Below are 21,738 nucleotides of genomic sequence, written 5' to 3'. Positions count from 1 at the left end.
AAAAAAAAAAAAAAAAAAAAAAATTAAACGCACCTCCAATTGGCAGCTTCGGACTTCCCGTGACGAATTGCAGGAAATCCCGGCGCTGCTGTTTGTTGAGCTCCGTCATGGCCTGCAAGAGGTTGCGGACGCTCTTGCTGTCCATGTTGAAACCATGGTCCGCCTTGATCGAATCCATGAGCGCTGAGACCGTTAGCCCGAGTTCAAACCGGTAAGGAGCGTAGAATAGACGTACTCTCCATAGACCAATCCTCCTCAACCTGTCCAAACAGCATAACCAGCTCGTTCGGTGTAAAGGCCCGCAACGCCGAGAACGGGAACACGCTGGAGAAACCGGACCGGAAGGCATCGAGCTGCCGCTGCACACCGCTGCCAAGGGTGAGGTCCACCACCCGGTCCACGTACTGATCGACATTGTCGATCGTCACCGCGGTGTTGGCCCCATTGGGAATCAGTTCGATCGAGGGATATCCCGGCAGCGTGAAATCTAGCCCCAGGTCCTCCACACGCACGCCGTCGATCTCAATGTCTTGGAGCGCGCGGCTCCGCTGCTCCGCGCTCAAGGAATGATCATCCTCGATTCGTTTCTTCCCGTTCGCAAATCGCTTAACCAGGAGCAGCGAGTTGGCCAGATCCGGGTCCACCGTCCGCACGGTGCCAAGTGACGGCTTCACTGGAGAGAGCGCCAGTCGGAAGAACGTCGGATTGAAGTTGATGTCAATGATGCGTGAGTCGAGCATCGACCGGGCCACAAACTTCCCCAGCGTCTTGAACAACTGCAGCTGCCTCTTGCCCGCCTCTGTCTCCGCCTGTTCATCACTCATCGGCGCCGGGAAGAGCCCGTTCTTGCTGGTGACGAACTCGCTGTTATCCTCCGAATCATTCTCCCGCCACAACTTGAGCTTCTTCTTCGAAAACTCCCTGGACACGGTCGAGTAGAACTCCAGCGTGGGCCCAAGGCCAGTCCCGACTTCTTCAAAGTACTCCACCTCGAGGATGCTGGGAGATGACCCGTACAACTCCATCACCTTCATGGCCGACTCGAGGATCCTGGACCGTGAGATGCGCACCTTCTGCCGCTGCAGACGACCAAAGAACGGACGGTCATCCCGCCGCTGATCCCGGCCACCATCCTCCGGCTGGGAGTTTTGCCACCGCATCATGGCCCGCGCATATCCAAACGCCGTGGATTGCAGGAACAAGTGCCGCGTCTCGAACGGGAAGAGGAACGGGAACTCTCGAGCCAGGTCCTCGCTCCAGCTAGGCAAGCAACCACTCGCTACAATCAAGGGCTCCTCCAGCTGCCGGTTCAATTTCGCGGTCAGCTTGGTGTTGACAAACTGCGACGGAGGCTCCGGCGTGATGCCGACCAGCTCCCGGTTCTCAGCCATGAGATCGTCCAGGTGCGCATTGATCTCATGCAGGAAGCGCAGCAGACGCAGAATCGATGCCGTGATCGGGTTCTGGCTGAGCGACCTTGGAAGACCGGTCTTCTCATCACGATCCTCCGTATCCTCTTTAGTGCCGGTACTCAGAGACGAGGGCTCGGGGGGAGGAGGTCCTGGAACACGGCGGAACCGCACTGTGTGTACTGTTGACCAAACGCTTCCGCCAGACTCTTCCCCTCCATTCTGCATGCTCCTGTAGATGGCGCGGTAAATTGTAGTCTCGTTGGTGACGACTTCTCCGCCAACACGAAACTCAATGTGCCAGTCTTGGGGAATTGACGCCATGGCAGCAGCGTAAGAAGCATACGACCGACCGCCGCTGGGGCCGGCGGACGAGCTCCCACTGGCAGGATAATTCTGATCCTGGGAGGAGGCCGCAGACGACAAGCCTTTGGAGGGTGTTTGAGATTGCGAGTGCGACGGTGTCGAAACCCGCGTCCCATCCTCCTTCCTAGCAGTCACCTTTCCAGTTGCAGCAACTTCCATGTTGACCGCACCGGACTCTGGGCCGCGATCTTCGCCAGCCTCTTCCTCAAGATCGTCCACAATGGCATTGAGTTCCTCGTCATCCTCCTCAGAGTGATCCTCCGGTTCCTCCTCACCCTCATCGTCCTCATCCTCTTCGTCGCTAAATCGTCTCTCGTCGGCGCATTCCAGGAACCGCCGACTTTCTTCGCTGTGAAGCATGTTAGACGACTGATTGCGGCTCGAACGCCGCGTTCCGGTTCTCCTGTCACCGCTTCCGCTAGAACGGCGCTGCGCGGTAGATCGGCTGGTGCTGCTCGGCGCCCGACGATCGCCCGGCTGACTTCCGGCCGAAGACTGGGCAAGAGCCGTCGACGATGAAGACTCATTGTTGGCCGATCTGCGTCCCGAGCTACCCTGGTCATCCCTGATGCGACCGGAGCGAGACATGCTCAAGAAATCGCGTCCACTGGTGGCCGCCCGCGGACGGTCCGACAGGCTAATCCGCGGCCGCAAAAAGTCGTCCAGCGACTTGAATGTGGCGATCGCATGAATGGACACCATGAGATGCTTGTACGGTCGGGGGATATCCGATTCGTCGTCGGCAACGAGCTTCAGCCGCACCTGCCTCCCCAGCATGTGGGCCGCGTTGCTCCTGGTATTCTCTAGAGAGTTATGACCAACGGTGATGACCTCGAAATGCTCTGTGCGACTGAGAAGGTCATGCAACTTCCGGATCAAGACGCTGAACGGTGTCGCAGGGGAAGCCTGGGCCCCGCGAGCCTTGTCCGACAACGCCTTCCCCATAAAGGCCTGCAGGAACGTGGTCCTGGCCTCACGGGCCGTGTCCGGCTTGTTGAAGATGTCCAGGAGAACATCGATGACCCCCGACGTGAGCAACTCGGAGCTGGTGATGTTATCCAAGGCGCCATGCTCAAAGTACGAGGCGAGTTTCTGGAAGAGACCAAGAGCATCGCTCGAGGCGCCCTCAGCATAGCAGGCAGTGAGGCCGCTAGCCAGCTCCTGGAGATCCGCCAGAATTTTCGAGGCCCTGTCCCGCAGGGCTTTGGTACCTTCGGTTTCGTTGTATCGCTGGAGGAAGCCTCTGGCGGTACGAGTGACGGCATCATTCATGGCAACATCCACAGAAAAGGAGAGCGGCTGAGAAGGCGGGAACGATCCGGAGTCTTCTGAATCGGACGTGTCATCCTCATCACGGTCATGGCCATCGTCGTCATCCTCGTCTGGATAGTCCTGCCCTTCCCGATCATCCTCGTCATCCTCGTCATCGTCGTCGGAGTCAGGACTAGCATCACGTCGCATGGGGGAATCCTCGCTTGCCATTGGCGAGGCTGTATCAGAGTGCTGACTATGAGTGTCCTCGTCGTTACCCGTAGGCGGGTGGGCGTTGTTGGCTTCCTTCGACAACGGTTGCTCCGCAATGGACATGATTTGCGAAATGACGCCTTCGCGATGGAACTGATACTGGTAGATGCTCGGAAGCCTGACAAACAGCAACTCTGCACATTGAAGGGCGTAAAACACGAGAGTTGGGTGGTCTTTTTGTGAGAGAATGGCAGCAAGGAAGGACGCATAGGGAACATTGCGGATGGACTCCTCGATCACATCCGCATCGATGTTCTGTAGCATCTTGAGTTGCGCGAGGAGGACCTTTTGGCGAACTCCTTGGTTCACCGTGCTCGAATAGGCGTCTGTCAATGTGGGGAACAGAACGACAGCAAACCGCTTAAGCTCGGCCTTGCACGACTGCAACAGCTGCCGTCTCTGTTCAGCGGTTTCTTTGGCTTTGCTGGAGGACCGCACCGGGCTATAGGGGCCAGTGTCAACACGCAGGCGATCAAACTGGTTGAGCGCGTCCGAATAATCCTCGGCGGCGGGCAACAACTCGCAGATGACGTTCAACGTCTCGTACACCTGCTCTCTCGGACGATGCACCAGAGCCTGCATGGTCACGACATTGTCCACCTTGTTGTCCTCCCCGCGCGGCGCGGAGACTCCAGTCAGGATCTGATAGAGGGTGTCGACGACATCCATCTTCAGCAGCTCGGCGGAGAGGCGCGGGCTTGCCCGAGCGACATAGCCCAAAACGCGCAGGAACTGCGTGTGAATATCGGGACCAATCAGATTGGTGGCACCGGGCAACAAAAGACGTAGGATCGCCCGCAACATTGCGGGTTCGATTAGTTGCTCCAACTTCTCCGGTCGGTGCTTGAAGCTTTCGACGATGCGTGAGACGCAAAGACACGCCTGCTCCACCACCTTTTGGTCATTGCTTGACAGGACATTGAGTAGGGTCGGCATCACATCCCGCACCACCGGGAAGCTGTCGCTGGGAAGGTTCCGACAGCAATTGGCGGCAGTGGTTACTGCAGTTCGCTGAGTGCTTGTGGGGAAAAAGTCCAAATAAGTCAAGCAAGCCGTTAGCCCGCCTTCGCGTACAATAGAGGCAGGAAAGTCGACGGAGATTTTGTGGAGTGTACTCAGGGCTTGCTCGGCAAGATCGATGAACTGGATATCCAAAAGCTTTTGACAGAGGACCGGAACCGCGCCGCCGTAAACAACGTTGGCAACGGAGCCACGAAGAGCCTCCATCAGATTCGCTAAACAGCGACAAGCCAAAAGCATGATTTCCGGGTTCTCCTCTCCAAACTCGTTCGGTTGCATCAGCGCAACCAGCTCCTTGACGAAGGGATCTGGAGAGAACTGTCCAGAGAGGTTGTCTTCGTTCGAGACGAGCAGCAGATCGGAAAGATCCTGCAAGGCGATGAGCTGCATGGAAGGATCTTCCTTCATACGTAAACTACTCAGAATGTCTCGAAGACGTGCCGAAACTCCAGTCATCATGCCCGACAGGGCTCTTAGGGTATGTTGTAGGCCACCGAACGGGCTCGGCGAACGGAAGAAGTTACTCCGGAATGGGTCCCCATCTTCATCGTCGCCACGGCCTGACTGATTTGTCCCATCATTGCTCTCGCTTCGAGGTGACGACGCCGTCTCGTCCGGGTCATCGTAGTCGTCGTCAGGTCGTCTCTGCGATTCCGATTCACTTGGAGGCTCGTCCGCGTCTGGCATAGGGATATCCGGGTCCAGTTTCGGTGACCGTTTCTTCTGCCGTCGAACTGATGAGGGAGCTGTCTCTGCAGGAGAAAGAGTTAATCAGATCCGGTGCCAACATGAGATCAGGTTATGGAGATATTCACCTTGACCCGGCTTGCCATTTCTGCTAGACCGCCGTCGTGTTGAGGACGATGATGACGCGGGAGCTCTCGTGTTCTGATCGTGGGGCCGAGAAGAGGATCTATTTCCCAAATTAGCATTGCCGAGTCGGGGGGTTACCAGTGAGGAAGAACTACGAACCCTGGTGGGGACATTGCTGAACGGGACCGAGTTCGTCGTCGATCAGCGGTCGGGGCAGGGGTTGTAGGTGACGCCACGGGGCTCGTGGCTCGAGGACCAGATGCGGTGGTTCGCTGTCGCTTGGAACGTCTCGTTTGGTAGGTCGCAGAGGAGGGAGATTCGACGTCGGGATGAGACTGATCTCGTCGCGCGGGGGCTTTACGTTTGCGGGACGATGCAGGGACACCAGGAGGGACAGCCGCAGGCCCTCCCACGACAGACGACGAAGCGGCGGAGTCGGCTGCAGCTGCGGCGAGACGTGCAGAAGAGCGGGTGGTTCTGTTAGCATTATCAGTATAAGTATTATGCCAGTGAACTGAAAACAGCTCAAGGGGCCGTGGCCGATTCCCAAAGATGCCGTAAAATGGATATCAGGGGATAGGAAAAGAATCAACCACAACGACGGGGGTTAAGACATACCTCGGCGCTGGACTCGCGGCAGCGGAGACGGAGGCTGGTGGACCTTGGGTAGAGGGTCCGGAGACAGCAGATGCGCGGGAGGAGGGCGGTGCTGGGTCCTGGTGATTGGCCGCAGTCGTTCGTCTGGCCATAAGTAGTTGAAGGCGTGGATGAAATAGGAGGTTCGTCGTCGCCGGTTTAACGCTCCATCCGCAGCTCAATCAGGCGGGGAGTGCAACGGCGAACGATGGAGAGGACAAAAACCGGGGGTTATCGGATGGGCGGAGGGTTGAATAGAGATGCAGAGCGGTTGTGGACAGGCCGATAAACTCGAAATAGACCAAGTGAAGCGAAGACACAAGGACGAAGATGGAATTGATCATGGATTCGAAATTCTGATGGAGTTCGGCCTGGAGATCAATGCGTTGGTCCGGAGAGCGAGAGCCCACTGGAGCGCAGATAACTTGGTTATCTGACTGAATGACGTTATTGGGCTGTAACCAGGTTACAAGTCAACCATTCCGGATTCACGTAGCTTAAATACACGTGATTTAAGATCACGTGCTCGGCGACAATATGCTTCTTGGCAGTGAACCGATCGCGCCATTGCGCCTTTCCGCTGGTGATGACTAATCACATCTCCTCCACCCGTCCAGAAACGGCCCCTCCGCCGATGCGTGACTGAACTGAACTGAAGGCAGAAATTCTTCAATAATTCTTCAATATTTCAGCAGAACGAAATCTCACGCTCCAGTATCATCGCGGCGATCCTGGCTCCGGGATCGCTCCTATGAGCTGAGTGATTGGCCTCCAGCTCGTTCCGATTTCGCTGTCCATGTTGCCCCTCCGGTGAATTTCATCTTGAGGCTCGTCCCGATCTGACTCAACTCAGTGTATTCGACTCCTGCGGTCTCTGTGGTCTTCGAAATATCAACGCTAGGCCATCGATCTCCCGTGTGTGGCGGCGGTTGCCGACCGATACCGATTGGCGTCATTGCGTGAATTCCGCCACCGGCTCGTCATTCCAAGCTTCGCTGAGCCGTCTAACCGACACCTGAGCGGGCCAGTTGGTTGCAGAGATCGAGATGACTGTCACGCCGAATTACAACCAACAAAATGGGGACGAGTTGGTCCCCGCCCGGGGGAGCCTGGAAACCTACGAGTTTCCTACACATCGCCTGAAACAGGTCATGGATGATCCCAGTAAGACGCCGCTAGTGCTGGTCGCCGCGGGGAGTTTCAGTCCTCCAACGTATCTCCATCTTCGTATGCAGTATGTGCGCAGAAATTATTTAGCCGTGGCATGATTGTTCTGACGGTGTTGAGCAGGGAGATGGCGGCCGACTACGTCAAGTTTAACACAAACTACGAATTGATCGGCGGCTATCTATCGCCGGTGTCAGATGCGTACCGGAAAGCGGGCTTGGCCAGCGCCGAACACCGGTAGGGATAAGCGCAGTTTGGTGTAAGACCAACGTTGATAGATGAGTGGAACAGGATTGCCATGTGCCAGCTCGCAGTCGATATGACGTCGGACTGGTTGATGGTGGACCCGTGGGAGGCTCTGCACAAGGAGTACCAGCCCACCGCCGTGGTGTTGGATCACTTTGACCACGAGATCAACGTCGTGCGACAAGGAATCGATGCAGGCGACGGGACTCGCAAGCCTGTACGGGTTGCTCTCCTGGCGGGTGCGGATCTGATCCACACCATGTCGACGCCGGGGGTTTGGGATCCGAAGGATCTGGACCATATCTTGGGGCGATACGGCGTATGTTTCCCTGGGAGGGATACGGGTGAATCTCTGCTGATGGTTTCTCAGGCGTTCATTGTTGAGCGGAGCGGCACCGATATTGACGAGGCGCTGGCGGCGCTGCAGCCGTGGCGAGATAACATTCACGTGATCCAGCAGTTGATCCAAAACGACGTTAGCAGCACCAAGATCCGGCTGTTCCTGCGGCGGGAGATGAGTGTGCGGTACCTGATTCCGATCCCGGTCATCCGGTACATAGAGAAGCATCGGCTGTACGAAGAGGACAGCTCCGGCGGCCCGTCCTCAGCCGACAAGAACAAGAACTCATGATTTCACCATGACTGTTTAGACTGGAGCGGTTTTGGTCCCATATACTGTTCGTTTCGCTTGTTTTGCGACGGAGTTGCGGTTTGAGACTTTTCTTGCACGCATAGACATGTGAATACCCTTGATGCAATGCTGCGATGGTAGATCATTCTCGATGCCATTCTCGATGCCGTCGCATGATGAGTTGGCTACCTCGGAAATTAACGAAGATCGTATCGAATGGCTGTTTATTCTTCTGGAGTGACATGTATGGATGATGGATGTCTAAGTACTCTCCATTTGCGTTGTAGCATAAATCCTGAACCAATACAACTGTGATCTAGTGCTCAGGCCGCCTGCTTGATTCATGCCCAAATAGCCGACTCTACCTCTCTCTTCGACGAAACCAAAATAGCCCTGAGAACCCAACTCCAGATTGCTTTTTGATGTGGCTGTCGGTTCCAAATACCTTTGACTGATGACCAGCAGACGAGGTCTCAAAACGACGCATGCAAGCCTGCCAAGAGAGAGAGAGAGAGAGGGAGGGAGGGAGGGAGAAACCTCCCTCGTCGCTTGCTGCGGCCAATCCATCCATCCGTCGGCCGGCAAGTCTTGCCCTTCCACACCTTCCAATCATCCGTTAAGATGGAGTCACGCAGACCCCAACGATCGACAGCGCGATTTATATATATTTTCCGAGAGAGTTTCCTTGCTTGAATTGCTGTCTTTCTTTGGGTGCTGCAAGAGTCTATCCCAAGTTGTTTCATTGATCCATGGAGAACGGATGAAGGAGATCGTCTCCAGTATCTGCCTAACGTATGAGCTCCGCATATAATCTACCTAGTCAACGCCTCTTCCGAGCAGCCGCTTTCACCTTGTCGGTTTCCATCGTTCCGCACACAACACCCGGCTCAATCTGTTTCCACAATGTCGGAGATTATCCGATCGTCCGGACTACGGAGAGAATACGAGCCGGAGTACTCGTACGGCCGTAGTATTAGAGAAGAGAGATTCTAGACACGGAGTATTATTGAGGAGATACGAATCGGATTGACTTTGTCAGTGAACTAGTCTTCACCAGCAACTGCGAGGTCACCTCTTAGCCGGGACGAGGTAATCGGAATGTCGGTTTCTGGTCTGGTGTGAATAGTGAACACCGACTTTGAGCCGCAGTTTCATACACGTTGCTTGCAGGTTGCAGAAGCATAACCCTTGAAGTGCCCGGGTCAGGACCTTTCAGCTCACCGGCGGCCGAGCTGTTGCTGCAGGCCATGCAGACTGCAGTGTCCAGACGCCGAGGGCGCTCAGTTTGTTACTGTAAATTACAACAAGATTTGAATTTTTTTTACATGGTTTGACCTTGAGCTATTCCTGCTTTGGTTAGAGTAATCTGTGCCCCGTAGGTCCCGAGGTTAGCCAATGTAGAGCCGAGAACGAGGATCGTTAGTTGGGAGAAAATAACCAATCACATCGAACCCCTATCATCTCCCAGTTCGACCAGTCAACCTAAATCCGACCCTCAGGAACCAAAAACCATCGACGACGATTCCTCAATACCAGAATAGCCTTTTCGGTCCACCGCAAGTTGACTCTTGAACGTGATTTACTCCGCACAGTCTGCCGTGATTTGTCAGTAAGTTTGGCGATGCAGTGACCCGATTGTCACAAGACCCATCCGTCAAGAACGGCCGAGAGAACCCTGCAGTGCATCGACCACACCATATCTGAGAGTTGATTATGAGCAACAAAGAAAAGATAAAAAGCTCTCCGATCAAAGTTAACTAAAGGAGGCTTGCTTGACTGGTGTCTTCGTGGTTCAAAACAGACGTCCAATGGCAATGATCGCCTCAATTGAGGATCAGCTTCCGTTGGTCAACGCGCTTTTCCCTTCCAAGTAGTTACTCGACAGGCACCAACCAGGGCCAAGAAAGAACGAGCCCATCCATGTACGAGGACACATGGAATACGAACTTTTTAGAGTTGGGGCCCCAAGCACTGCCCGCTCGGACACCCGCCAAAGGAAGATCAGAAGATGTGAGATATAAGGGAAAGGGGCTTTGAACTTTCCTGTGACTCGGAAGATCACTGCCCCCTTTTTTTTTTTACTGGGAGGGTCTGGAAAGCGGGAGCGACACAGCTGGCCCGCGGGTGAAAGGATATAAATACCAGGACGATCGTCAAGAGGCGAGGGTTCTCTTCGTTTCGTTTCTTGTCGCGTCCGCCGCGAGGCCGTATTCTCTACAAGTTACTCCGTACTATACATTTGGTTGATTGCTTGCTACCCTGCAGCGGAAGCGCAATCACACCATCCGACCCAACCATGAAGTTCCTCACCACCTCTGCCATCGCAGCGCTCTGCCTGCTGCGACTCGCCTCCGCCGAGGAGTACCTGCGTGCTGCCGCCCCAATCACCGCGCTGGTGCCCAATGAGCGCAACCTGTTCGTGCGCCAGGATGGAGAGTGCCCCGAGGCGACAGCAACCCCGTGCGCCGACGGCAATGGCTGCTGCCCGCGTGGTGCCGCCTGCACGTACTCGGGCACCAGGCCTGTCTGCGCGATCCCCTGCGGCGACGGACCCCGGTGCCCCGGTGGCGGATGCTGCCAGGAAGGCTACGTCTGCGGTATCACCGACGACTACTGCCACAAGACTGCCGCGGGAGGCGGGATCGGCGGCGGCGGCGGCTCTTCTTCCGACGATGACGACGATCTCGATCTTGACCTGGATGATGATGATGATGATGATGATGATGATATCCCAAACGTTTCTGCGGATCCCACCAGCGATGATGACTTCTTCGATGATCTGCCGACTCCCACGAAGGATCCGGCGCTCGACGATCTGTCTTCCTCTTCCATTGAAACGGCAGCCCATGGTCCGACCTACGGTGCCGATATTGATCTAATTCCCGATGGCGACCTGGGTCTTTCCGATGACGATGATAGTTCTGATGGACCCTTTTCCGGGGACCTGGACCTGGGCTCGTCGGATTCCGACGAGGATAGCGATGAGGACGATGAAGGAGACGGTGCGTCGCTCCTTGGGCCCAGCTACCTGGGAGCGCTGCTGGCGGCCTCGCTGATGGGCGTGTTTTTGCTGTGAAAATCGTCCATGAATAAATGGCATGTTTATGTTTTGCATATTATGTTCTGATACCACTGGATATAATATGACCATCATAACTCTTAATGTGTTCAGTTTTGTTCTCCCAATTTCTTAAACTTGGCGTTGGATGTTTATATCGCCTGCTCTCATCGATCCAGCAGTTCGTTTCCATCGATAAGGCCGACACAAGAGTCTTCCGCATCAATCACGCTGATAAGCGGCACGACAGAAGGGTCTTTGGTCGCGGTTCGCACGATTTCCCGTACTTCGCGGAGTGGCGTCGACATGGCGACCCGCAGCCAGCTCGCCGCGTGGACCGATACCGGCGACGGGAGTTCCCTCACCCCGGCGTTGACCTGCCCCAACTTTGCAAGCCACCGGACACGCGAGGGAGGAATGACCTCTGTCGCCGACAGCTTGACCCACAACTTGGCCGCGGGGTGCTGGAGGCTGGTCAGGAGGACGTCGAGCACAGTGCCGCCCGCTGGCGCCGTGGGCACTGCGTCAATTGGCACCATCAGCTCTGTCAACTCCGAGTCTTTCTTACCCCATGCCCCACCGCGACTTGTTGTCGGCGACGGATTGTACTCGGGGTCGTCCAGCGGGGCCAAGCTGACCGACGTCGGCGGTGTGATGAGCAGTGATGACGACGCCGTTGACATGGGTGTTGACACCGAAGAGGCCAAGGCCGCACCAATCGCGCCCCCTGGGTGATGTGCCTTGAAGACCTCTGCCGGACCGCGGCCGGGTTCGGTGTGTAGACACCGTGCGACCGCGAGCGCGAGCGCGTCGCCAACGACTAGCGCCACGGTCGTCGAGCTCGTCGGCGCGGCGACCCCGAACGCGGCTTCCTCATCGACATGCACCGGGGCAGGAAGTAGGATGCCCTTCTCCGACCGATGCGGATCCGTCAGCAGGGGGCATGTCGACGGATCAGTATGCGATGTGATCGCGATGAGCGCAACCCCGCACGGAATGTAAGGGAGTAAACGCAGCAGCTCCGGCGTGCGACCAGAGTAGGATATCAGCAGGAGCGTATCAACCTAGGAGGCAGTAATCAGCCGTGGGTCCTAAATCAATAAGTTGTCCATTAAATGTGACAATGCGCTGAGTTGATCGTACCGGCCTCACTATGCCCACATCTCCATGTAGCGCTTCTGTTGGATGTAGAAAGACGCTGTGAATCCCCAGACTGTTCATCGTCGCCTCCACCTTACGTCCGATTTTCCCGCTTTTGCCCATGCCGGTGACCACCAGCTTCCCGCCGGCCCGGATGGTTTGCGTGATTTGCGCGACCGCATGTCGGAGACTGTCTTGTGCCTGCGTGTTGCTGCGATAGAGGTGGCTCAGGTGGTTCAGCGCATCGCGCTCGATGGCGATTACATGGAGCGCCGTCGAGGCCGCGTCGATATCTGCGCTTGCGCTTTGTTCGTGTTCGGGATTTTTCATGGCCGAGATCGGGATAGATTAACGAATTCTTCTTGCCGGCTACTCGGGGATTTAGTACTTTGGAGTCAAAACCTTCATGTTCGTTGTTCACCAGCGAACCGATCAGTTCAGTATGAGTGTCAATAGAAATACAAGAATCCTGACATCAATAATTGACTTTTCATGAAACAAGTCCTAAGCATGGTGGAAGGAAAGGAGATTAGTTGAGTTTATTTTTTCTCTATTCGACACGGCAATCACATCATCGGAATAGTAATGTACACCACTCCCATCGACTCCGAGGAGATGCCGATAGGACAGATACTGATACACAGCCCACGTGAATTACGTCGACTTCACAGGTTTGACACCCTTGTGGATGGCTGCAATCCCGCAGGTCAGATTCTCGTAGCCGCGACCAGGGATAATGAACCCCGCCTTCTCAATCATTCCGCGGAATTCTTCCTGACTGGGGAAACGGTCAATGCTCTCCACGAGATACTGGTAGCTACCACGGTCGCCCGCCACCAGCTGTCCAATGAGCGGAATTGCCCCGAAACTCCAACGCTTGTAGACCTCGTTGAACAGTGCGTTGTTGACCTTGCTGAACTCCAAGCATGCGAACACGCCGCCTGGCTTCAGCACACGGAAAGCCTCCCGCAGCGCCGCTTCCTTATCCGTGAAATTGCGGATGCCAAAGGCAACCGTGTAGAGGTCTACCGAGTTGTCTGGGATCATCGGCATGTCCTCGGCATTGGCCACCATAAACTTCAATCGGTCCGTATTGTAGTAGGGAGTCTCGAAGCTCCGTTTCTTGCCTTCGGCAAGCATGTCTGGGTTGATGTCGGCCACTGTAACGCGCGTCTCATGGTCCCCGTTGATGTTGGTCGCATGATCCAGCATGCGGAAGGCAATGTCTCCAGTACCGCCGGCAATGTCCAGGATATTCCATCCCTTCTGCAAAGTTTCGCCGTCGCGCGAAGTTCGCGGTGAGCCTGGGTTCAGCGTCCTCACAAAATGGTCTTTCCACAATCGGTGGATGCCAAGCGACATCAGGTCGTTCATGGTGTCGTACTTGCTCGCGACAGAGCTGAACACCGCTCCGACTAAATTGTAGACATTAGGTGCATGCTCTCTCACGCCCTCCTCAAGTGATTTTATACTCACCTCGAGCTTGCTTCTCCTCCACCGGCACCGTCTCGTACCCAAACTCGGTCATCCGAGGGCTCTCACTCGTCTTACCCGCATCCTGCCAGGTACGAACCGAGCCGGAGAAGCATCGGTATGCGCCTGTCGGTATCGCATTGCGGCGCCTGGGCAGCGACCGCAAAAGCAGTCGCGACGGCATGACGAATGAGTGAGCTTGATTCAAGGATGATTGAAGCTGCCAGGCTTTTTGGGCAGAAATTCACGTGGTCTGACTTTCCTAATTCGGCATGTTTCTATCCACTGTCCGCCAGAACCAAACAATGCAAGTGCTTTTCTCCGTAGACCCGCAATAAACATTCCTTTCTATGCCGTAGTTTTTTCTACAGGGCTGAATCTAGCACTCTTTTTCTCTTAATAACGCGTCGGCTTCATCTGCGTCGATCGGTACATCCTTTCCGTGCTATTGGGGAGCTTCTCCGCGCGAACTCCACATTCACCGCCAACTCGGCCGCCCCTAGCATTCCAACTCGCGTTGGTCCATTGATAGTGCAGTCCAGTCCATGCTGTTGCTTTGAATGTCGCAACGAGCCCAACGACCAAAGAAACTCCAGCGCGTGTCCAAAGCCTGTATGTATACCCCTCCCCACATCGCCTCTTCGGATGCATAAAAACTAATGGTATATCAGGTGACCGCTGCAACCGCCGTAGTATCAAGTGTAGCAAGAGTGACGACCCATCGGGCCGTTGTCAGAATTGCGTGGATTTCGATGTTCCTTGCACCTTCGATCGCCCAATCAAGCGCCGAGGGGTGAAGAGCAGCCGCACCCTTCAGTCGGACGCCCAGAGTGCCCAAGGTGCCCAGGCTTCCATAGCGCCATCGTACTCCGAGGCCAGGTCCCAGACGGACCTGGGACGGCGAGAATCATTGTCGAGCGACCCTTGGGCTCCCGCTGGAAGTCTCTGGTCCGGCCTGGATCCCTCGGCGCGCAGCGAAGATGCCCTCTCCCGGTCTTGGACCGCCTTCGCCATCGCCTGCGACAGGACCATCCGCAATTTGATGGAGGTCTATTTCGAGATAGTTTACCCAATGTAGGCCGGATGATGATGATAATTTGTGTGGTAGAAGCCAGTCCTCCTAACGTTCCTGTCTTAGCTTCCCCCTGTTCCATCGCCCATCTTTGTTGGCCAAGCTAGAGCGCCATGAGCACCTCCACGACCGCGGGCTGTTCGCGTCGGTCATGGCAGCCTGTGCGTTGGCTTCCGGCCGAGCACGGGACGGAGCGCTATACTCCAATCGCTGGATACCATCGGAGCTGTCGGATCCCCCATCGGAAGTGTTCTACGCCGCTGCAAAGGACAGCATCCCCAAGGATTTAAGCGCTGCCAAGGGGACGAGTTTCATGCGTGCTTGTGCGATCCTGGCAATTGCCAGCATCCAGAATGGCCAGATCAAGGCTATGCAACAGTACTCCGGCATTTACCATACACTAATATCCGTAGAGGGGCTGCATGACGAGAAACTCTGGCCAAAGGGCATGACCCCGATTGAGATCGAGGAACGTCGGCGTCTTGTAAGTGGTTTCCCTGAAACGGGCATCTGGGTCATGGCACTCAATGAGACACGTGTAGTTCTGGTCCATCTATACATTAGACATCTACTCGTCCATCGTCTGGGGTGGCATTATTCGCCATCGCGAAGCGCAGTCGATGGTTCGATACCCTACGGAGCTCGACGATGAATACATTTCCGAATCAGGCTACGCTACTGTCCCTGATATGTCTGGGGCCCCCTGTCCTGGTGGCGGTCAGGAGTCAGTGAGCTGGCTGCGCGGCTGGAACTTCACTACCGATCTGTATCGCATCATGGAACATGCTGTTGATGAGTTGCGACGCCGCGCATTCCAGCGGACCTCCGCAACCCCATTCCATTCCATGTTCCGCCGCACCTCCATGAACGAGCCGGCTGTGATGCAGCAGGTCATGGCCATGTATTCGTCTTTGCCCTCTCGATTCCGAGAGACTCCGCCGGTCACCGGTGACCGAGCCAAAGACCTGTTTGGCTTTCAATCCGCGAACATCCAGGCCACGCTCCAGTTACTGCGCATGATCCTCCTCTCGACGGAAGATCTTGGCGTGGAGCGCAAATGCGACGTTGCGGGCGAGCTCTTGGAGGTATTTTCGAAAGTTCCCGTCGAGTACTTGAAGGCGATCAGCTCGCCATTGGTGAGTGTGGAGACGACACTTGGACGATAGAGGCTAATAACCCGGACTAGCTTCATCATCTTGCAGGGATTGGATACATTCTTGGCTCTGTCATCGAAGGCAGTCTGTCGGAGAATTCTTATCTTCGTGTCAGAACGCTTCTGTATGCTGCGTGTCACCCAGCAACTCCATTGTTATTGCAATGCTGACCAGAACTCTAGATTGGCAATGGCAGATCTTCTCCACCCATTAGAGACCGGACTGAGTCGAGCGACAGGCACTAGTGAGCGCCTGCGGACGCAGGTCGACCGGATTGATGAGTACATGCGAGAACAACGCCACACAATCCAGGCCCATCAACCAACAGGGGCAACAGCGCAGAATCAACTGACGGCCGCTGCACATCCGGCGAACATGGCCTACGATTCGACCGGGGCCTTCGGGGAAGCGTTGCCGCACTTCCAGTTGCCTCCTGAGCTGCTCGAGGATTGGCCGTGGCCCTTTGACTCGGGACCCCTGGAAGGTATTCAGTTCCAACTTTGAGTGACGGAAAACGGTCCACCTTGGAAGTTGTCAAAGGCACATCGCGAAAGATCCGAAACTCTCAGCTTTGACATTTTAGGCATTTAGCCGAACGGGGCCCCCGCAAGGCGGCACCGGCAGGCCGGGCTCGGCACGTGCAGCCATTTTGCCATTTTGCCATTTAACAACCTCGTCCCGGCGGGCCGGCGGACGGCTCAACGCCCCGCGCGCACGTGGATTGGACGATCCCGAGGGGGGAACACTCCCACTAGTGGGATGTCTTCTATCAAAATCAAACTCATAGGTCACGTTCTCGGGATTACCCGACATCTTGGTGGAACATGGCGTGGATCGGCGATGTCGGCGGCCTCGATATATCAAGGCCAGGCCCTTATCCCCCGCAGCCCCCTCACTGCAGGTGACTAGAGCATTCCGTCAGTGTCAAAGTTGTTGAGCAATCTCGCACGATGGCAGAAAACGGCGCCAATACCGGCGGGCAGGGGGAGCCCCTTGACCTGACGGTTCTGGGCTTGAACAGCGGCACGTCGATGGTGAGACTGAGCAATTCAATGCCCGGAAAAATCATTTCCTGACAGGAGTAGGATGCCATCGACTGCGCATTGTGCCATTTCTACCAGGAGACCCCCGAGTCACCGATGCGGTTCCAACTCCTCAAGGTACGATCCCGCACATGGCCGCATATTGCAAATGCTGATGAATTCCGCAGTATGGTGAGATTCCTCTGGAACCGACCATCAAGAAGCGCGTGATGAACATTATCCTGCACAACAAAACGTCGCCGTCGGAGCTGTCGGAGGTCAACGTGATTTTGGGCGAGACATTCGCGGCTGCCGTGCACCAATTCTGCAAGGATTACAATGTGGACATCAAGAGCATTGACGCAATCGGTTCGCACGGGCAAACCATCTGGCTGCTGTCGATGCCGGAGCCGGGTGAGGTGCGGTCGGCGCTGACCATGGCCGAGGGGGCATTCCTCGCTTCGCGGACGGGAATTACGTCGGTAACGGATTTCCGGGTTAGCGACCAGGCGGCCGGCCGGCAAGGGGCGCCACTGATCGCCTTTTTCGACGCGCTGGTGCTGCATCACCCGACGAAGCTGCGCGCGTGCCAGAACATCGGCGGCATTGCCAACGTGTGCTTCATCCCGCCGGATAACAAGGGTGGGGTGGACGAATGCTACGACTTTGACACGGGCCCGGGCAACGTGTTCATCGATGCAGCAGTGCGGTACTACACGAACGGCGAGCGCGAGTACGACAAGGACGGCGAGATGGGCGCGCGCGGCAAGGTCGACCAGGAGTTGGTGGACGAGTTCCTGCAGCACCCGTACTTCAAGCTTGACCCGCCCAAGACGACCGGGCGGGAGGTCTTCCGCGACACACTGGCCTTTGAGCTGATCAAGAAGGGCGAAGCGAAGGGCCTGTCGCCGGATGACGTGGTTGCGACCATCACCCGCATCACCGCGCAGGCCATCGTCGACCACTACAAGCGGTACGCGCCCAAGGACATGGAGATTGAGGAGATCTTCATGTGCGGTGGCGGCGCCTACAACCCCAATATCACCAAGTACATCCAGGAGCATTACCCCAAAGCCAAGATCATGATGCTCGACGAGGCTGGCATCCCCGCCAACGCGAAAGAGGCCATCACCTTCGCTTGGCAGGGTATGGAGGCCATCGTTGGCCGCTCCATCCCCGTCCCAACCCGCGTCGAGACCCGCCAAGAGTACGTCCTGGGTAAGGTCTCCCCGGGAAAGAACTACCGCGAGGTCATGCGCAAGGGAATGGCGTTTGGTCAGGGTCGCAACCATTTGTCTCCGGTTAGGGAGTTGATCAACATTGTAGATGGTAAAGAGTTTAACAACAAGTGGTGATTGTTTTTTTCCTCGTGGGTTCATCGGTTGGGTGTTCTGATGCTTTTCTGGAGATACCTCCGTCGCTGGTTTGATGAACAATTCAATTGCTATGAATGATCTCATCTGTACTATCAAATTTCCTTGAATTACCTACGACAAGACGTAGACGTCAAGCATCTCAACCCGAGGCTCAGGTGGTTGAACCAAATTGTTTGTGGATGCCGTGGGATAGGGAGAACTGACTTCGGCGACCTTCCTATGCATTGTATCAATACTGGCAACTTGTCTACGCTGTATAACATGCGTGCCCCATTAAGCGTCTGATTGGAACCCTCGCGCCCTATATGCCGCGTGCTGGGCCGCGTCCCCGGGAGGTAGACGCCATTTTGTCCCGGTGAACCAAAACCTCGAATCCGCGGTGGCACTTGCGGATACCGGCGACGTGATGCAGTGGGTATCTACTGTCGCCCAAGCGACCCACGAGTAAACTTTGAACAAAAGTGGCGCGCCGAGCTCGATTGTGTTCTCCCGCTGGTTATGCAGGCCAGATGCGAGAACGCGTCAGTGTGCATTTTTCATCCCAGGGGCATTTCCAGCGCGGCTGCGTCCGCCTGGCAAGCGCGCAAGCTCTCCCCCCGACCAGAGCCACCGAGGCGGGACGACAGGGAAGATGAGCCTAGCCAACAGAGAAGGGTGGTCCTAATCCTAGTCGAGAATCGCTGGCAGGGGAATGTTAACCTATGACGTGGCGATCTGGAGCTTAAAGAGCCTACTTAGCGTACCTAATCTCGCGCACGGTGGCTCTAACAGCGGTTTGCCAATCCTAAACTTGCATGGATATGAGCCATATCGTGCCCTGTGTTCGAATTCTTAAAAACTGTAATCGCTCGTAGGCTCTAGCAACCTCGGCGTGTACAAACCACCTTTCTCGTAGGCTTTCCGCTTTTGTTGAGTCGGCAATTCCTTGGACAGCTCCTCGGACGTGGGGCCGTAACCCACTTGTGCTTTTTAAGTTCGCTCCAGGTGGTTCACAATTAGCATCAACTGGCCTAAGATGGGTTATTCTGGGAACAACCGAGCTGTCACAAGCTAATACTACATGGAGAGTGACTGCCATGGCCTCAGCAAGACGACAAAGACGGCCGCATCTGGCCTGTGACAACTGCAGGTAAAGTACTTTTACTAGTTGACACAGAACCACCATCGACACTTTGACCCCAATTGGACCGTGGACTTACGTCTCAATGGTCTATTGTAGAAGAAAGAAGATTCGTTGTCCAGGGGAACGGCCAGTATGTTCAACATGTTCGCGTCTAAACCAAACCTGCTGCTACTCGGCGGCGCCTGAGCCGGGGGAGGGCTCGGTACCTCGGAACCGTGACTTGGTAGGACAGCAACCCAGGACGGATGGCATTTGACTAACTTGGGATACATAGGAAGGCAGACTCGCACAGCTGGAGGAGAGGATGGGTCAGATGATGGAGTCGAGAGAGTATGTGCGTGGCTTTCAATGGATGTGTTGAGAGGTTGGGCTGAGGTTATTCTTTCGCTGGAATGATTCCGGTAGACGAATATCAACACATCCTACTCCTGCGCCATCGAGGTAATACCTCATCAGACTGAATTAAATGCTGAGACCTGACGCCCAGCAGGGGTCCTATTAGTCCACGCCCACCGGCACCGGTCGTGGAAGAAGCGATTGATTTGTATTTCCAGTACTGTCATCGCCAACCCTTGTGGCTTTTCGAGCGAGGCGATTTCACCAATCCGTCAGACTGCTGCGATGAAGTGCTGTTCTCTGTTCTGTCCATTGCGATACGGTTCTCCAAACATCCGTATTTTGCAAACCGTGTCGGAGAGGCAGCACGAGAATATTCAGAAATCGCACGCGGCAATATCATGTTTCAGATTGCGCAGAGCATGGTGCAGCTGTCTACCATACAAAGCCTGTGCTTGCTGTCATTTGTGAATTTCGCCGGTGAGCTGCATGCCAAATTTTGATCTGATCACGACGGCTGAGATGCGCCATAGCTAACGATACACATCTTGCCTGGCTACATCTCGGACTCGCAAAATCCCTCGTGCACTGTGCCGACATGCATGTGGAAGATCACCGGCACACCCAATCTCCAGAGCTCGAAGTAAAGCGGAGAGTATTCTACACCATTCATCTCCTCGATCAGCTCTACGGTCCTCGGCCTATGCGTTTGAACCTTCTCGACGACATCAACAATCCAAAATACATGGGATGGAAACGAGATCGTCAACCAGACCTTGATGACTCGCCACCGTTGGCGCCGCTGGGGTGTTCAACCAACTCGGAGCCTCATCGTGGAGGGATCTGGATGTACATGGTCCAGCAATCCTCGCTTTGGCGCGAAGTCCGGGAATATGTAGCCCGTTGTGCCGGCTCCAGTCCTCAGCCACCTCCATGGTCTCCGGACTCCGGATATGTGATGATAGGAGCACAATTGATGGATTTGGAAACCAGATTTCCCACGTGTCATCGGTATGACACCGTTCGCTTCGCGGATCGCACACCGGAGGAGCTGCAGCGCAACCGACACTACTGGAGTCCATGGCTCTATATCCAATTCGGTTACCATGCAATCCACAGTGTGCTCAACCACCCTTTCTTGTATTCATCTCGGCCGCAGCAATCCGACCAAATGGCTGTGCCAAACACGTTCTGGAAGACATCTTCCGAGCAGGCTCTAATACACGCAACATGGATAGTCAGACTGATAGACCTGGTGACTGAAAAAAGTTACCAGGTATCTGATCCATTCATTGGACACTGCGCCTCTATAGCAACGACAATACACATTTATTATTGCCGAGCGGCAGATCCTCGGGTCCGAGACGCGGCACAGACGAAGCTGAACAAATGTATGCAGTTCCTGGTTGGAATGGCATCTATTTGGCCAGTGTGTCAGACAATGGTAGAGACACCTCCTTTGTCCTTAACCCCGTCGAACTTGACAGTTGACCAATGCCACCAATTAGTACGACCGGCTCGATACACTGGTAAAGTCCGCATTCCGACCCGCATCGCAACCTGGCGATCATGGCCACGACCGAAGAACAGTATCTATCGACACGGCTTTGATGTGGGACATCCTGGACTACGCCTGTGCCAAGCAAGCGAACAAGCCGGGCAGAGGCCTGTTTAATCCAACCTTCGTGCGGGACGCCGAACCTACCACAAGCGACGGCTCACAGGGCCGCACCGTTGTGGAAACCCAGATTTTCCATCGTCCCAATCCCGAAGCAGACAACCAAATTTCTGACGGCGGCCAAGAGTTTCCCCCCTTTTCCAACATGGTTGGAACACCAGCCGCCAATCCGGGACGGTCGGCAGCACCCTCGGGTGCTGATTTCAACGCTCGCCCATCGTCCTTTGGCGCCCAGCAGCTTCACATTCAGAACCTGGGCACAAATCCCGATAATCCCCTTTGGCCGGCCCCACAGGTTCTAGGAAGTGCCTCTGTGATGGATCTCATGCATGATCCGTTCTTCCAATTCCACGATACAGCGAATCCATATGCCGGGTTTTGGGAAATTGGAAATTTATGAATCGAACCTGAAGTTAGGCGAATGCATTGGCGAAGGACATTTAAGTTGATCGCCAGATCCGCAAATAGACCCATCCGACAATGTGAATGACAAC

General features: G+C 55.3%; 10 protein-coding genes across 10 annotated transcripts in view; 5 read left to right on the top strand and 5 right to left on the bottom strand.

Moving 5' to 3' along the window:
- Positions 1–5,881, bottom strand: part of VTN49DRAFT_5494 (uncharacterized protein) — a gene marked incomplete at both ends in the record, with an annotated part of 6,530 nt that extends 649 nt beyond the window's left edge. The window contains 5 exons of the mRNA XM_069413557.1: positions 34–183; positions 236–5,071; positions 5,135–5,232; positions 5,292–5,609; positions 5,751–5,881. Coding sequence (XP_069266217.1) covers positions 34–183; positions 236–5,071; positions 5,135–5,232; positions 5,292–5,609; positions 5,751–5,881 — 5,533 coding nt within the window. The remainder of the gene's footprint in view (positions 1–33; positions 184–235; positions 5,072–5,134; positions 5,233–5,291; positions 5,610–5,750) is intronic.
- Positions 5,882–6,517: 636 nt separating this feature from the next.
- VTN49DRAFT_5493 (uncharacterized protein) lies at positions 6,518–6,724 on the bottom strand (the record flags this gene model as incomplete). The annotated part of the gene is made up of 1 exon (XM_069413556.1): positions 6,518–6,724. The coding sequence occupies one exon, from the start codon at positions 6,722–6,724 to the stop codon at positions 6,518–6,520; it is 207 nt and encodes a 68-aa protein (XP_069266216.1).
- Positions 6,725–6,814: 90 nt separating this feature from the next.
- Positions 6,815–7,812, top strand: VTN49DRAFT_5492 (uncharacterized protein; the record flags this gene model as incomplete). Its single annotated transcript, XM_069413555.1, has 4 exons — positions 6,815–7,002; positions 7,059–7,172; positions 7,227–7,500; positions 7,552–7,812. The coding sequence occupies 4 exons, from the start codon at positions 6,815–6,817 to the stop codon at positions 7,810–7,812; spliced, it is 837 nt and encodes a 278-aa protein (XP_069266215.1).
- A 2,296-nt stretch (positions 7,813–10,108) lies between these two features.
- On the top strand, positions 10,109–10,888 carry VTN49DRAFT_5491 (uncharacterized protein; the record flags this gene model as incomplete). The annotated part of the gene is made up of 1 exon (XM_069413554.1): positions 10,109–10,888. One exon carries the CDS (start codon positions 10,109–10,111, stop codon positions 10,886–10,888), a length of 780 nt encoding a protein of 259 aa, XP_069266214.1.
- Positions 10,889–11,037: 149 nt separating this feature from the next.
- Positions 11,038–12,340, bottom strand: VTN49DRAFT_5490 (uncharacterized protein; the record flags this gene model as incomplete). Its single annotated transcript, XM_069413553.1, has 2 exons — positions 11,038–11,934; positions 12,014–12,340. 2 exons carry the CDS (start codon positions 12,338–12,340, stop codon positions 11,038–11,040), a joined length of 1,224 nt encoding a protein of 407 aa, XP_069266213.1.
- A 324-nt stretch (positions 12,341–12,664) lies between these two features.
- VTN49DRAFT_5489 (uncharacterized protein) lies at positions 12,665–13,667 on the bottom strand (the record flags this gene model as incomplete). The annotated part of the gene is made up of 2 exons (XM_069413551.1): positions 12,665–13,425; positions 13,487–13,667. The coding sequence occupies 2 exons, from the start codon at positions 13,665–13,667 to the stop codon at positions 12,665–12,667; spliced, it is 942 nt and encodes a 313-aa protein (XP_069266212.1).
- A 376-nt stretch (positions 13,668–14,043) lies between these two features.
- On the top strand, positions 14,044–16,213 carry VTN49DRAFT_5488 (uncharacterized protein; the record flags this gene model as incomplete). Its single annotated transcript, XM_069413550.1, has 6 exons — positions 14,044–14,095; positions 14,155–14,557; positions 14,622–15,039; positions 15,098–15,691; positions 15,742–15,833; positions 15,892–16,213. 6 exons carry the CDS (start codon positions 14,044–14,046, stop codon positions 16,211–16,213), a joined length of 1,881 nt encoding a protein of 626 aa, XP_069266211.1.
- A 75-nt stretch (positions 16,214–16,288) lies between these two features.
- On the bottom strand, positions 16,289–16,522 carry VTN49DRAFT_5487 (uncharacterized protein; the record flags this gene model as incomplete). Its single annotated transcript, XM_069413549.1, has 1 exon — positions 16,289–16,522. One exon carries the CDS (start codon positions 16,520–16,522, stop codon positions 16,289–16,291), a length of 234 nt encoding a protein of 77 aa, XP_069266210.1.
- A 137-nt stretch (positions 16,523–16,659) lies between these two features.
- Positions 16,660–18,086, top strand: VTN49DRAFT_5486 (uncharacterized protein; the record flags this gene model as incomplete). The annotated part of the gene is made up of 3 exons (XM_069413548.1): positions 16,660–16,743; positions 16,795–16,869; positions 16,920–18,086. 3 exons carry the CDS (start codon positions 16,660–16,662, stop codon positions 18,084–18,086), a joined length of 1,326 nt encoding a protein of 441 aa, XP_069266209.1.
- Positions 18,087–19,183: 1,097 nt separating this feature from the next.
- Positions 19,184–21,644, top strand: VTN49DRAFT_5485 (uncharacterized protein; the record flags this gene model as incomplete). The annotated part of the gene is made up of 7 exons (XM_069413547.1): positions 19,184–19,236; positions 19,327–19,453; positions 19,505–19,560; positions 19,636–19,671; positions 19,721–20,046; positions 20,100–21,010; positions 21,075–21,644. 7 exons carry the CDS (start codon positions 19,184–19,186, stop codon positions 21,642–21,644), a joined length of 2,079 nt encoding a protein of 692 aa, XP_069266208.1.
- Positions 21,645–21,738: the final 94 nt, after the last annotated feature.

This window comes from Thermomyces lanuginosus, assembly GCF_041956635.1.
Source record: "Thermomyces lanuginosus strain ATCC 200065 unplaced genomic scaffold VTN49scaffold_35, whole genome shotgun sequence".
NCBI classification, from domain to species: Eukaryota; Fungi; Ascomycota; class Eurotiomycetes; order Eurotiales; family Trichocomaceae; genus Thermomyces; species Thermomyces lanuginosus.
Note: the sequence above shows the minus strand (reverse complement) of the source record. Positions and strands in the feature narration are given on the sequence as shown.